Source organism: Erinaceus europaeus, chromosome 7 (genome assembly GCF_950295315.1).
Source record: "Erinaceus europaeus chromosome 7, mEriEur2.1, whole genome shotgun sequence".
Taxonomy (NCBI): Eukaryota; Metazoa; Chordata; class Mammalia; order Eulipotyphla; family Erinaceidae; genus Erinaceus; species Erinaceus europaeus.
In genome coordinates, this window is record NC_080168.1 from 13985990 (window position 1) to 14002030 (window position 16041).

General features: G+C 46.1%; 1 protein-coding gene across 1 annotated transcript; it reads left to right on the forward strand.

The window, feature by feature from the left end:
* Positions 1-11007: 11007 nt before the first annotated feature.
* On the forward strand, positions 11008-15241 carry LOC132539379 (UDP-glucuronosyltransferase 1A7-like). The gene is made up of 2 exons (XM_060193826.1): positions 11008-11973; positions 15176-15241. The coding sequence occupies exons 1-2, from the start codon at positions 11116-11118 to the stop codon at positions 15200-15202; spliced, it is 885 nt and encodes a 294-aa protein (XP_060049809.1). The 5' UTR covers positions 11008-11115; the 3' UTR covers positions 15203-15241.
* The last annotated feature ends 800 nt before the right edge of the window (positions 15242-16041 follow it).

The window sequence follows — 16041 nt, forward strand, 5'->3', positions numbered from 1 at the left end:
AATGTAGTTTTTTGGTATAGACGGCCCCTCATTAGTTGTGGGCTCTGGACTACCTGCTCTCATAATTGGCCTCTCGTTGGCTCACATTTTTTTAAGTCTGAATAGATTACTGTTGGTAATCCATACTCATTGCAGAAGGATAACAGAGATTTCATATCTTTGGGCATAATTCCTAATTTACCTATATCTGTGAGAACTGCCATGCAGAGCTCGAAATCACCTATCCACATTCATCAGAGACATTTTCCAAATCTATCTTGAAACCTTGCCCCCAAAGGACAAGTTGTCTGATGTGACCCTGAGCTTGGGAAGGGGCTTCCTGAGCTGTTTGCAGGGATACTGTTTGCAAAAAAACAGTTAATGTACTAAAACTGAATCTGGACTAAAAGAATAGTATTAGTGACTCACGGCCACACCCCCTTCCTGTTGGTCTTACCCTCTTGAAGTAATGAAGATTTGGGATTAGAAAGACAGCATAATCATTATACAAAAAGACTCATGCCTGAGACTCTGAGTACCCAGGTTAAATCCACAACACCAATGTTAGCCAGAGTTGAAACTGAACAGTCAAAGAAGAAAGAAGAAGGAGAAAATAAGAATAGTTAAGACCCATCCCAAGTCTTGTTTTTGGAGGAATAGAGAGGAGCCATAGTCCCTGAAGCTGGGAAGCTGGGATCTGAAAACCTTGGGTGTGTCCCTGCTTGTCTCCAAATTCCGTGCCTGATTTTACACACACACACACACACACACACACACACACACACACACACACACACACACACACACCCTTCTTGCTTGTTCTCTGTCCTCAGAGTAAATCCACAGCTTCAGAACCATTACAAGGAGGTAATTCACAGATAATACACCCTCACTCAAGACCAGACAACCTGGTAGGTTTAGGGTCCCCTTCTCTTTAATCCTGAAATTCATCTTCTATTTTTCAAGCAATAAACAAGATCCAAGCACCACACTCTGCCTTATACCAAGGCAGGACTGGAATCTTCTGTATTTCATAGTTATTGATATGCAGGATGAATTTCCAGTCAAACAGGAATGGTATGAGGGTGAGTTTCTTCTGGTGGGTGGTTGGGGTGTGGACAGTGTTGGGGTTTACTTTTTACAAGAAGTCAACACTTGTGTCTGGTGCCTTAGACCACTCAGCCATCCTGTCACATTGGGGTGTACTTTCTGCTCTTTGTCTTTTCTCTGTAAAACAGCTGTATCACATTTATTTTATTTAGTTTTTTATTAGAAATTTAAAAGTGATTTACAGAATTGTAAGGTAATAAGGGTATAATTCCACCACCATAGTTCTGTGTCCCCTGGAGTTGTATCACGTTTTCTGTGTGGGTTTCTGCTGGGCATTTGTGGGAATGTGAGTCTCTGCTTACTGTGCTTTCTCTTCAGAACAGTTGTCCCATCTTCACTACTGCAAGGCAGCTCCTGCAAAACCCAATATAAAGAAACTTCACCCTGTGGATCCATGTCAGATGATCGGTCCATATCAGCAGCCCAGTGTTGTGATGCAGTATGCTGGCCGACCACAGGAAGTCGAACACAGCGCTTGGCTGACTGATTCAGACTTGGCGATAGAGTGTACAGTGCTCTGTGCAAATGCACAATGGACTATGGGTGGATTTGGTCTGTGAAAATGCACAAAGCATTGTGGGTGGACTGAATAGACTTAAAACCACAGCCAGTCAGAAGTCCGCTCTCTCTGGCTGCTGCTTTTTCTCCTGGTCAGAGATATCTTGGCTGAGGCTGTTCGAGGTACCTGCCATGGCTACTTCTCCTGGGAACTGAACACGTGGGGTTCAGCTAGCTGGCAAACTCTAAGACTCCTCTATAGGCATGAGCAACCTTTACCTCAGCTGATAACTGTTTATCTCATGGAACTGAACTTTTGATAACTAACTCACGGACTTTATGGACCCAGCATATTCTTAACCCCTGATGATAATTACTTGTTTTGCAGTACCTAAAATAATGTCCTATACCTTTGTACTGACCTAATAAAACCTTGATTCTTTTAAACTTACTCCCAGCCTTCCCTCAGTTGAACTCATTACATGGTGGTCAAAGCCTCTTTTAATTTTTAGTTACAACAGCCCTGGCCCTTTACACTCTGCTTTCCTGAACCCTGTTAATCACCTGCCCCTTGCTGAGAGTATACAGCTCTCCAGCCTACTTTCCAAGATGGAGAATGAGCCCTGGAAGCTTAGTCCAAGTGGTCGATGGCTATTCTTCGGGCACTGGTGAGTCTCTGCCCCTCATCAGTGCCTCCCTCATTAAAGACCTTTTTTTTAAGTGGTGGTGACACTTAGAGACAGTCCACTCAGCAGAGTCTGAGTCACACCATGTGTGAGGCTCTGGCTCCAAGCCCCAGAAGAAAGAAGAAAGAACTGACGTGAGGAATGGCTGAAGTCTAAACCCAGAGTGTCAGCTTCCAGAGCCAGATCACCTTTGGAACATGTGGGGTTCAGTCAAAGTGTGAGCGGGCGGCGTGAGTTGGAGTTTCCTAATTTCTTATGACAAAGGTCATGCTCATCTCAATTCTAGAAAAACGAAATCATTTCATTTGGTGGGATAACCCAAGACTGACAAAGAAGAGTTTTTAAAATATAAAACTGACTTCATGGTCTGTTGATAATAGTTAAAAAAAAGCCCTGGGAAACACAGTAATAAATACAACTTCCCCTTTTGTTTACTCATTGCCACCCCTCATAGGGAAATGCTCTCTGGGCACTTTTGCTCCTCCTCTCTGAAGTTGTTGCACATATATTACTCATACCTAGCGAGAACCCCCTCATATCCGTTTTTATTAAATTCAGCTCTAGAGCCAGATTAGACATATTGTCGATGATCTTGCTCTTTTCTTTTGCCAGCTAACATCTCTGCAATCAATATGGTCAAATCCATGATTGTCTTTTGTTTGTTCGTTTTCATTGGGCCTTCACCACTCCAGGTCCCTATTTAACCTAATGGATGTCTTATAGAATCCTTTCTACAGTAGGGCACCAAAGTAAAAACCCTGTGGTGAGGGGTAGACATGTAGCTTCCTGGGCCAGTGGGGGGTGGAGTGGGTGGGAGGGATGGGTCCCAGTCTTTTGGTGGTGGGAATGGTGTTTATGTACACTCCTAGCAAAATGTAGACATATAAATCACTAGTTAATTAATATGAGAGGGGGAAAATCAATTGTATGTCTCAAAGTTTTTCAAAACACAAACTGAATCTTTTTAATATATAGGCTGTGTAATTGATATGCGGACTCTCTCAAAAACCTAGACCAAGTAGATCAGAAGCATCCAATAGCATAGCTATATACAAGATACTGGGTACTGTACAGCAAACCCTAACAAAGGGACTTTTCAAAGTTAACCCAATTACCAAATAATGTGATGATAACATTAACTATCGATTGTCTTTTTGAACCCTAAGACAGCAGGAACCTCACATCTCCACTATAGAGCCCCTACTTCCCCCAGTCCTGGAACACTTGGATAGGGCCCACTTTCCCGTATGCCTCTCCCAATCCATATCAAATAATATTGCATCCGCCAATCACAACCTAACCAACACAACGATTGCCACCTCAACATGCTTCACTTCAGACTGTGTCCAGAGACTTCACGTGTGGAATGACAACCCTTCAGCTTCATTACTCGGGTGAGACCTTTCCTTTCATAGTATACTCTAATTTCATCTCAGGCGGTTCACTTTCTAACAAAGTCCCAAAACCTAGATATACACCAGTTTCCGTGAGAGAGAGCATATGTTCACACATATCCATAAACTACTGCAAAATATATACCTGAAAGCAGAAGTACACTAGAGTTTGCAGTGAGTACCTCCCTAACACTTCCTCTCCACTATTCCAAGCTTTGGGTCCATGATTGATCAGCAATTTGTTTGGCTTCGTATGTTAACTCTCTTTTCAGTCACCAGGTTCCAGATGCCATCAGCATGCTGGCCAGGCTTCCCTGGATTGAAGACCCCACTAATGTGTCCTGGAGCTCAGCTTCCCTAGAGACATACCCTACTAGGGAAAGAGAGAGGCAGACTGGGAGTATGGACCGACCAGTCAACGCCCATGTTCAGCGGGGAAGCAATTACAGAAGCCAGACCTTCTACCTTCTGCAACCCTCAATGACCCTGGGTCCATGCTCCCAGAGGGATAGAGAATGGGAAAGCTATCGGGGGAGGGGGTGGGATATGGAGATTGGGCGGTGGGAATTGTGTGGAGTTGTACCCCTCCTACCCTATGGTTTTGTTAATTAATCCTTTCTTAAATAAAAAAAAGAATCCTTTCTACATATATTCAATGTGTAATGCTGGTGCTTGTTTTATTTTGTTTTCCCAGGGTCCTGCTCAGCTCTGGCTTATGTTGCTCTAGGAGACTGAATTTTGGAGGTCAGGCAGGAGAGTCTCTTTGCATAACCATTATGCTCTCCAGCCCAGAGGCTTGTTAAATGAAAACAAATTAGATTGGGGTGACTTTGTAAGAGAATTAAACTGAGGACTTGGGCCCAGGAGTAGCTGGAACTTACACAGCCCTGGTGTTGCCCTGGGAGACTGCTCCAGGCTTGAGTCCCCGAGGGGAGACTAGATGCACTGTGTGTGCCTGAAGGCAAGTGGCCATTGAATATTTTTAGAATTCTGAGTAGAGTCAGTTAGACAGTGGGTCTCTTTTGTTGATGTTGTCTATATGATGAGGAAGCCAAGAAAAAACATTCAATTTTCTTCTTCTTTTAATTTTTTTTAAAAAAAATTTCCCTCTTCAACTATTTTCTGGGGCTGGGGAGATAGCACAGTGGCTTACTTTTATGCCTGAGCTTCACGGCCCCAGGTTCAGTCTGGGTACCACCATAAGCCAGAGCCATAGTCGCTCTGATAAAACAATCAACCGAACACCTGAGACAATTCCTTGCCCCTTCCCCCCAAGTCCTTAGGAAACTTGTTGGGTTTGTATTACATTAGAGTGTCGGAGTAGAATAGGTGTAAAATAAGGCAGGCAGAGTCAGTAGAGCAGATAAAGAGTTTAATCAAGAAGGTTAAGAATGGTGGTCTTGGGGGTCAGGCGGTGGCGCAGTGGGTTAAGCGCATGTGGCGCAAAGCGCAAGGACCGGTATAAGGATCCCAGTTCGAGCCCCCGGCTCCCCACCTGCAGGGGGGTCACTTCACAGGTGGTGAAGCAGGTCTGCAGGTGTCTGTCTTTCTCTCCCCCTCTCTGTCTTCCCCTCCTCTCTCCATTTCTCTCTGTCCTGTCCAACAACGAACAACATCAACAATGGCAATAATGATAACCACAACGAGGCTACAACAACAAGGGCAACAAAAAGGGGGAAAAATGGCCTCCAGGAGTGGTGGATTCATGGTGCAGGCACCGAGCCCAGCAATAACCCTGAAGGAAAAAAAAAAAAAAAGAATGGTGGTCTTTCCTGGCCAGTTAGGGGACCTAGAGTTGAAATGCTCCAGGTAGGCTGGGGGCATTTTGTATTGTTTGCTTTTGGCCTGGGAGTCAGTATTGTTCTAGGGTTTAAGGCCCAATTCTGTTGAAGATGTCCGGTGCAGGCCAGGCTAAATTCCTGTGTGGGTGAGGGGTTTACTTTTCCATTTCAGCAAGATAAACTCTTGAGATTAGGTCAGGTCTCTGCATATTTACTTCAGACACTATGGACCAGTATTGTAATTAAAAAAAGAAAATATTCCTCAGGTTTGAGCTGGGGGTTCAGCAAACAGGAGGTTTATTACATCAGGGTTATTTAGGTTCAGCAAAGTAGGCAGAGGGGTAAAACTTGGCATGTCATCACAGCCAGGGGCCATGAGTCTATAAGCTAGTGCCAGCACACGTGTTCACGTCCTGGAGGAACTGGCATGGCAGAGCAGGAAAGGGCAGCAGGACAGAGAGAGGAGGAACAGAGTGATTTCCACCAGACACTCTCTTAAATAACTTTCTACATGCCCATAATCCCTTGTGGGATTGTGTAAATAAATCCCTTGTATACTCAGCTGGCTGACTTCAGCTGTGTGTTAATTACGTTCATGTTCCAACAGAACAGCTGTTCTCTGTTCATCCTTGCTGTAGGATAAAGGTCTTGTCTCAAAATCCTCTTGGCAAAATAATTGTTACATCTTGTGGTCCAGGAGGTGGTGCAGTGGATAAAGCACCGGACTCTCAAGCATGAGGTTCTGGGTTCGGTCCCTGGCAGCTCATGTGCCAGCGTGATGTCTGGTTCTTTCTCTCCTCCTATCTTTCTCATGAAGATATAAATAAAATCTTTTTTAAAAATAATTGTCACATCTTGAATACTCCTGCAAGGCAGATCCTACAAAACCCAGTACATTTACCCAGATGTAAATATTTCCTGAAAGGAAGAGGCGGGGCTTGTGTATTTGAGTGTTGCTCTGCCTCCATCCTGCTTCAAGTCAGAGACTCAGAGAAAGAGAGACAGCTGAAGACCTGCTTTACTGCATGTACAACTTTCCCTCTGCAGCGGGGAAGGGGGGGGGGACTCAAATCTGAGTACTTGCACAGGGTAATCTATGTTCCACTGCCTCTCTCTTCTCTGCGCCCCCCCCCCCCCGGTTCTTAACTCGGCCAGGCTGGAAAACCACTACCCTACTGCTGAATGACAGAATGAGATATTCTTTATTGTTTAAAATACATGCCCTGCCTGGGAACTCCAAGGATGGTAGAATTGTGCTGACCTATGCTATCTTTGTTGCTCCTTCTCACTCTTCCCCACCTCTCTCACTAAAAAAAAAAAAATTGTACTGAAGAGGTATTGACTTCTCCCAGACTCATTTTTTCCTGCTTTCTTGTTCTTCTTCCCTCCTTTCTCTCTCTCTTTTCTTTTTTCTTCCTCTTGGTAATGCCTTGGACTGAACCTAAAACCCTGGAGTCTCAAAGATGGAAGCTTTTTGCATAAGGATTATGCTGCCCTCCACCCCAGGGAGCAGGTGTTGGAGATGCCTAGTTAAGTGCACACATCACCATATTTGAGGACTTGGGTTTGTGCCCCTGTACCCCTCCCACTACCCCTCACCTGCAGGGAGGAAGCTTCAGAAGCTGTGAAGCAAGGCTGCAGGTGTTCCTCTTTCTCTCTCCCTCTCTCTTCCCTGCTCCCCTCTCATATTCTCTCTGTCTCTAGCTAATAATAATAATAATAATGAAAGAATGCCCTATAGCTGGTGGAATAGCTCACTTGGATAGTGTGCTGATTTCCCATGTGGGACCAGGTTCGAGCAGGCCATCACTGCATCAAAGGAAGCTTCACTGCTGTGATCTCGTTTCCCCCATCCACCACACACTACCTCCCTCTTTGTCTCTATTCTTTTCTAGCTGTTATGGCAAAGTAAAGAACACATGACAAAGCAAGGGTGCAGGCCCTGGAGGGAGTTACTGTGGCAAAGTAAGAGGCGGGAGGCCCAGTGTGGAGTCAAAGCTGAGAGCTACTAGTTATGATTTTTAAGTGGAGTCTCTTCTTCTCAGCTGTAAGGCTAGAGGCCTGGTAGTGTGGGAAGGGTTATAGTTTAACCCAGTTTAGTGAGTTCTACCACCTAGAAGCCCACAGACACCCTGCAGAAGAAGTCTGTGGTCTCATTTCCGGCCTCCACACACGCTCCACTACTTGTGGGAGTGGGGCCCACACACAGTCTTCTCATTTTCAAGAACCAGGAAAGAGGAAATTCCAACCCTGACTTCTACATGTAGCAAAATTCTCCCAGAAGGAGAGGGATCCCTAGAATTGAGTTTGTCCTGCTTCCATTCTGTTTGAATGGTAATAAAGAGCACCATGGGACCGGGTGGTGGTGCACCTGGTTGAGCACACATGTTACAGTGCACAAGGACCCAGGTTCAAGCCCCCGGTCCCCACCTGCAGAAGGAAAGCTTTGCAAGTGGTGAAGCAGGGCTGCAGGTGTCTTTCTTTCTCCCTCTCTATCTCCCCTACCCTCTCGATTTCTGACTGCCTCTATCCAATAAATAAAGATAATAAACACATTAAAAAGAATTTTTTATAAAAGAGCACCGTTTAAAATATGAGCTCCTGGTGCTGGGAGAGTCCACTCAGCAGAGTATGAGTCACACCATGTGTGAAGCTCTGGCTTCAAACTGCAGAGCCATATAGGGACAGCATGACAGCACCAGGGCAAACTCTGTAGATGGTAGAGCAGGGCTGTAGTATCTCTCCTGCTGTGTCTCTCTTCTCTCCCTCTCTCTCTGTCTGTTTTTTTTTTTTTTGGGCATTTTAGATCAGCACTTCAGGGGTCTCTAAAGACACAGAAGTGGAATAACACAAGCGGCAGTGCTGGCATGGTAGGGACCCTTGTGACATGGCCAACTTCCTTCTTGGAAGATGTTATGGTGAGGGAGGGGTTTCCAGTCTCCCTCTGAAACCCGGAAGGCTAATCTCTTTCTGGATGGAATGTTTGGGTCTGAGATAGATTTCCAATCCACCTGCTTAAAAAAAGCATTGCATAATTGTTGTTAAAATTCGGAAGGCTCCTGCTGGCCGGGTTGGCTTCACGGGCGGGTAACAGAGACGCGGAGACAACGGCTGGGCAGGGAAGCTGTATTTCTTTATTCAGGAACAACGATTCACAAACTAAGACAAACTAATCACCAAACAGAACTCTGCTGTCTCTTTGCGGCGGCACAAGCACTCTTTCCTTTTCTGTAACTCGGGAACTCTCCAACTCTGGCACTCTGGAACTCTCGTATTGGGGAACCCTCTGAAACTCTTCCACTGTGGAACTCTCTCTTACTCTGTAACTCTGAAACTCTCGAACTCAGGAACTCAGGAACCCTCCAACTCTGGCACTCTGGAACTCTCGTACTGGGGAACCCTCTGCAACTCTGGCACTCTCGAATTCAGGAACCCTCTCTCGGGGTTCCTTGGGGCGGGGCCAAGCGGGCCGCGAAATTAACTGGACTGATCCAATTCTCTTGGCGGGGGAGGGTTAGAACAAACCAACGTAAAGCATACGACAATTCCCCCTTTTCTTTTTAACTAAATGACTATAGTATCAAGGGTGTGGGGTGAACAGAAACATATATAACAAAAACCAGCATGTTGTCAAGGGAAGGCCTGAGGGGGCCATATCTGAAAAAAAAAATTTCTTGCCTCTGGGGGGCTACTTGCCTCGACGGGCAATTGCATGGGGGCGGGGAACGGCCTAGAGTCCCACAGGCAGCTGGCTGCAACTTACTTACTATGAAACAAAACTTGTTATTAGCATATCTACTGTACGGTCCAATGTTTCTAATAGAGAAGGAATTTGAGACTTTTACATATCAACAACGTCTTTTAACCTTTTGTTACACCCATTCAAGATGGAGACACACCTTAGGTGTGGGCCGGAGAGGAAACCTCAGGCATGAGAATAATTAGCATAGCCATTGTGCGATCTACCATTTCTAATAGAGAAGGTAGTGGAGAGATTTACATATCAACAAGTCTATTTAACCTTTTGTTTAGCCTAACTTCGTTAAAATATATTGATTGCTAACTAATTTTTACCTCAGACTTTAAATGTAAGTTAATTTTATCTTTATGAGAATTACGTTGAAAACCTTTTTCATTTAACTTTGACTAGTAAGAATTTAGCCTTAAAGCTACTGTTTACCAAACTTTAAACATACACATAAACATGGTCATTAATACAAGAGGAGAGAAACCTTTGTTACGAAGACATGTCATTTTAAACACGAATTTAGATATGTACTGTCTTAGTTGTTGGGGGGGGGAGTTTCACCATCCGGAGGTGGCTTCCCGCGCAGCTTCACTTTTAGGAATCGCAGGTTGCGATCTCTGCACAAATCTCTGCGTACTCCAGCTTGTCTGCCTTCAGACCAGACCGGCAGCTGGAGATCTCGTGTGCCCAGTTTCGGCAGGGAGCCCGGGGGTACGGGAGGCCCGGGATGGTTCCAGAATTCATAGCAAGAGGGCAGGCAGGCCATCTTTGTAGAAGGCGTGGGCCTAGGTGCCCAGGGGTGGCGGCCATGATAGGCCGCCGCGGCCCTGCCCCATGGCCCTGCCATGTCTGCTGCCCTGCTTGCAGTGGCCGAGCAGCATGGAGGGATCACACGTCCAGTGCCCTGCGCCACGTGGTGGAGAGTCGGCTCCTGTGGGCTGGCCTCGGGCTCTTGCGTGTTGGCTTCGGGCTCCAGGGGCTCTTGTGTGCTGGCGTTGGCCTCCTGCGGGCTGCGGGGCTGCGGGCGCGGTGCTCGGGGTTGTCTGGGCGCAGCCGGCTGGCTGGCTGTTTAACCAGGTGGAAACGGCAGCTCCGTGCCTTGCCTCCCGCCCGCTGGCTCTTCCCGCTGGCTGTTCTGAGTTCGCCCAAGCGAGCGGAAACCACAGAGTGGTCCAGAGATAAATGTTCCAGAAACAGCAAAACAGTCTCGTGAAGAAAGAGCAGAGGCCTTTGGAGATCTCTTCACAAGCAGAAGAGAAGGCCATAGTGCATAGGTAGCCAAATTGTCTTTACTTATCTGAGAGAAGCGCAGGTCAGGTCCACGTGGGCACCATTTGTTGTTAAATTGTCGTATGCTTTACATTGGTTTGTTCTAACCCTCCCCCACCAAGAGAATTGGATCAGTCCAGTTAATTTCGAGGGCCCACTTGGCCCCGCCCCTACAAACCCTGCCAGAGTTCGAGAGTTAGAGAGTTCCGGAGTTCCAGAGTAAGAGAGAGAGTGCTTGTGCCGCTGCAAAGAGACAGCAGAGTTCTGTTTGGTGATTAGTTTGTCTTAGTTTATGAATTGTTGTTCCTGAATAAAGAAATACAGCTTCCCTGCCCAGCCCTTGTCTCCGCGTCTCTGTTACCCGCCCGTGAAGCAAGCCAGCCCGGCAAGAGCCTCTGAAAATTTAACAACACATAATTACTCTGTTCCTAAGTAGGTACTGAATAGAGTTCCTGAACTCTGACCAATCTATGCAAGCAGCTTCCCCATGAATGCCTCCCGTGAGAGGGTGGTGTTTGAGCAGATCATTGGCTGGAACATGATCCCCTGTCTTGACAGGACACACACCCTCTCCTGGAGCGGCTTTAGTGTCTGCAGAGCCACTGAGCTCAGAAGCCAGGCAGGTGGATCGCTCCGGGCCGCTGTCACCCATGGCTCTCACACTGGGGACCCGCATGCTGCCGCTGTGTGTGTGTGTCCTGCTGACACCCGGCCTTGTGGGGGCGGGCAGGCTGCTGGTGGTCCCCCTCGATGGCAGCCCCTGGTTTAGCACCCAGAAGATTATAAATCAGCTAGTGCAGAGAGGACACGAGTTGGTGGCCGTCATGCCAGATGTGAGCTGGCGGCTGGAACAGTCACTGAACTTCACTGTGAAGCATTACTCTCTCCCTTACAACCTGGATGAAATGAATCGAGAGTTCAAGGTATATGCTGATGAGCGCTGGAAGACTCAAGAGACGGATTTTCTTTCTTTGCTGACCAGTGCCTCCTCCAGCGACATTTATGACTACTTCTTTGTGCACTGTCGGAGCTTGTTTAATGACAAAAATCTAGTCCGGTATTTGGAGGAGACTTCTTTTGATGCTGTGTTTCTGGAGCCTTTTGATATGTGTGGCTTAATCATCGCCAAGTACCTCTCACTGCCATCTGTGACCTTTGCCAGGGGGATGTTTTGCCACTATGGAGAACAAGGTACCCAGAGCCCCATGCCTCTCTCCTATGTCCCCAGACCTCTCTTGGGGTGCTCAGACACCATGAGTTTCTGGGAGAGAGTGTGGAATCACATTTACCACTTGGAGGAGCAAGTGCTTTGCCCCTATTTTCTGGACACTGCTCTCAAGGTTGCCTCTGAGATTCTCCAAACGACAGTCACCCCCTATGATCTCTATAGTCAGGTGTCCATCTGGCTGATGCGGAGTGACTTTGTCCTGGAGTACCCCAGGCCTGTCATGCCCAACATGATCTTCGTTGGAGGCATCAACTGTCACCAGGCAAAACCACTGCCAAAGGTAAGTCATCTCTCTCTCTCCTTTTTTTGTCTCCAGGCTTATTAATGGGCCTTGGTGCCAGCACTATGAATCCACTGCTCCTGGTGGCCATTGGTTCCTTATTATTGGCTAGGACAGAGAATTGAGGGAGAAGGTGGAGGAGATAGGTAGAGTGAGAGAGAGAGAGACCTGCAGACCTACTTCACCGCTTGTGAAGCATCCCCCCTGTAGGTGTGGAGCTGAGGGCTCAAACACAGGTCTTTGGACTTTGTACTATGTGCGCTTAACTGGGTGCACCACCGCCCAGCCCTCTGTGTGTCTGCCAGGAACATCAAAAGCATATCAAAGCAAGCCATGCCAAGCCAAAGCAAACAAAAATGCTCCTTGTTGAGCTTGGACTTGACATTTCCACTGCTTGCATTAGGCATTTGCTTGAAGGGATGCATTTGTGCAGATTCAGGTTGGGCACAGCAGACTGTATAGAGGACCTGTCTTGAGATCTGTGTGTGCAGACATTCCAGTGGCCTGTGCATTATCTCTAGGCTGTGTGATTTTTAATTTTTTTGTATTTTTCATTAATTTAATAATGATTAACAAAATAGTAGGATAAGAGGGGTACAATTCCATATAATTCCCACCACCAGAATTCTGTATCCCAATCCTCCATTGGAAGCTTCCCTATTCTTTATTCCTCTGGGAGTATGGACCAAAGATCTTTATGTGGTGCAGAAAGTGGGAGGTCTGGCTTCTGTAATTGCTTCTTTGCTGGATATTGGCGTTGGTAGACCAATCCATACCTCCAGCCTATTTCTATCTTTCCCTAATGGGGCAGGGCTCCGAAGAGGTGGGGCTCCAGGACACATTGGTGAGGTCATCTGTCCAGGGAAGTCAGGTTGGCGTCATGGTAGCAACTGCAACTTGGTGTCTGAAAAGAATTAAGATATAAAGCAGAACAAAATGTTCAATAATCAGGAAGCTAATGGTTCAAATAGAGCAGATGAGATTTGGGGCCTCCATTTTGGAAAAAGCTAGGGAGTCTATCTTAGCTATATTCCAAGGGGCCTGTGACTTTACTAATGAATAGATCAATCAAAAACTCTTTACTGACCCTAGTGATAAGGAAGGCTTGGTGTGACAGTGAACTTAAGATCTGGATTTTGGGGGGACTGGACACATTTGGTTAAGTGCACATATCACCATGCACAAGGATCTGGGTTCAAGTCTTCACTCCTCACCTGAAAGCCTACAGACGTCTATCTTTCTCTCTCCCTCTCTATCTCTGCTTCCCTTTCAATTTATCTCTGTCCTGTCAAATAAAAATGTCAAAGGAAAAATTGGCCACTGGGATGGGTAGATTCATAGTGTTGGCACTGAGCCCCAGCTATAACCCTGGTGGCAAAACAAACAAACAAAAACCTTTAAAATAGAGTTAAAAATGCAAAAAGATCTGAATTTTCTCTTAGTTTGAATCACTCTGTTCATTACTATGGATGACTTCTCATGCCAGGCTTTCATGAAGCAGCAAAGGCCTCCACCCTCTTCCAGCCCTCAGGTACTGGTCCAGAGGCCAGAGACCAGGTCTACCCTGTGTCTGGTGGCAAGTCCAGCTCACCGTGGGCACTCAGTGCATATTTAGTTTCTAACACTGCTGTGGGCATTTCTGGGGTGTCTGATGTTGCCACGCCTTCTGCTCTGCTGTCTGGACTCATGGGAACTTGTGATAAAGGACCTATGGAGGGCAGGGGGGGATATAGCACAATGGTTATGCTATGACATTCTCATGTTTGAGGTTTCAAAGTCCCAGGTTCAAACCCCTGCACCACCATAAACCAGAGCTGAGTAGTGCTGTGGTTAAAAAAGAAGATAGAAAGAAAGAAAGAGAGAAAGAAAGAATGGAAGAAAGAAAGAATGAATGAATGAAAGGACTGTGGGATGGCTGAAGTCTAAGCCCAGTGTGTCAGCTTCCTGAGCCAGATCACCTTTGGAACATGTGGGGTTCAGTCAAAGTGTGAGCCAGCGGCATGAGTTGGAGTTTCCTAGTTTCTTACGACAAAGGTCGATCACCAGAAGACGTTCATCTCAATTCTAGAAAAAAGAAATCATTTCATCTGGTGGGAGAACTCAAGTCTGACATGGAAGAATTTCTAAAATATGAGTGGGTCTGTAGGTGTCTGTCTTTCTCTCCCCCTCTCTGTCTTCCCCTCCTCTCTCCATTTCTCTCTGTCCTATCCAATGACGACAACAGCAACAATGATAGCTGCAGCAACGATGAAAAACAAGGGCAACAATAGGGAAAATAAATAAATATTTAAAAAGAAACATATTATAAAATATTTTATATAAAATATAAAAAATTAAAATATAAACCTGACTTCATAGTCTACTAATAATAGTTAAATAAAAACCAGGAGGAGCTGGAACTCAAACAGCCCTGGTGTTGCCCTGGGAGCCTGCCCAAGGCACATCCTGTGTGGAGATCTAAAGGCAGGTGATCATGAACATTTTTAGAATTCTGTGAGTAGAGTCAGTTAGACAGAAGATCTCTTATGCTGGTGTTGTCTAGATGATGTGGAAGCCAAGAAAAACCATTCAATTAAAAAAAAAATTTCCCTCTTAAACTGTTTCCTGGGGCTGGGGAGACAGCACAGTGGCTACTTTTTAAAAAACATATTTTTATTTATTATTGCATAGAGACAGAGAGAAATTGAAAGGAGTGGGAGAGGCAGAGAGAAAGGGAGGCAGAAAGACACTTGCAGCCCTGCTTCACCATTCATGAAGCTTTTCCCCTTCAGGTGGGGACCAGGGGCTTGAACCCAGATCCTTGCGCGCTGTAATAACGTGTGCTTAACCAGGTACACCACCACCTGACCCCAGTGGCCTACTTTTATGCCTGAGCCTCGTGGTCCCAGGTTCAATCTGGGTACCACCATAAGCCAAAGCTATATTGCTCTGATAAAATAACCAAACACCAGAGACAATTTCTTGCCCCTCCCCCAGTCCTTAGGAAACTTGGGGGCTGGACACCAGGGACCAGTATTGAAATTAAAAAAGAAAATCTTCCTCAGGCTTTGAGCTGGGGGATTAACAAATGGGAGGTTTATTGCATCGAAGTTATCTAAGTACAGCAAAATAGGCAAAGGGGCAAGGATGGCTAGTCACGATGGCAGGAACCATGAGTCCATGAGGTAATATCAACACTCAGCTACACATGTTTATGTCCTAGGGGAAGAGGCATGAGAGGTTAAACTAGAACGCCCTACTAAAAGATCAGCAAAACATTTGGGGAGAGGACCCCAGACACCAGTAGGTACAATTTCTGTTTTATCCCTTTCAGTTAAGAAGCATAGGAGTGTATTGCAGCATTCTACAATCAACAGTGGCTTCTAGGATAAATTTGAGTGAATATGTAAATACATACCCCACTACTCTAATAAATCACATCCCCCTGGTGAAACTGGAAGGTCTAGAACAAGGGCACAGGTGATCCACACCTGTAGTAAGTGTCTGTCCTGCAGAGCTGTCCAACAGTCCTCATTGCTTGGCAGGGTGGAGGGCCAGGGCCCCACCTTATGTTTCCCAGCAGGCAGAGCATTATTATTATTTGGATAGGACAGAGAGAAATTGAGAGGAGAAGGGAAGATAGAGAGGTGGAGAGACCTGCATAAGTTCTAGATGGACAGTGGATTTCACAGCGAAAATTTCTTTTGCAGAGCAGATGGGCATTTGATAAATGGAAGTTTGATTATCTGTCATCTCGAGGTGCCTATAATTAAATTGTTTGGGATCCACCTTGCAATTTTTTTTTTGTATATGCCCTTCTTTTTTTTTTTTATTTATTTATCTTCCCTTTTGTTGCCCTTGTCTTTTTTTATTGTTGTTGTAGTTATTGTTGTTGTAGTTGATGTCGTCGTTGTTGGATAGGACAGAGAGAAATGGAGACAGGAGGGGAAGACAGAGAGGGGGAGAGAAAGACAGACACCTGCAGATCTGCTTCACCGCCTGTGAAGCGACTCCCCTGCAGGTGGGGAGCTGGGGGCTCAAACCGGTATCTTCATGCCGGTCCTTGCGCTTACCGCCACCTGCGCTTAA

Bases quoted from the DNA above. Each gene is read 5' to 3' on its own strand.
- LOC132539379 (XM_060193826.1), top strand. From the start codon at position 11,116: ATGGCTCTCACACTGGGGACCCGCATGCTGCCGCTGTGTGTGTGTGTC. The intron at 11,974-15,175 runs GTAAGTCATCTC...TTTATGTCCTAG, and splicing joins AGGCAAAACCACTGCCAAAG to GGGAAGAGGCATGAGAGGTT.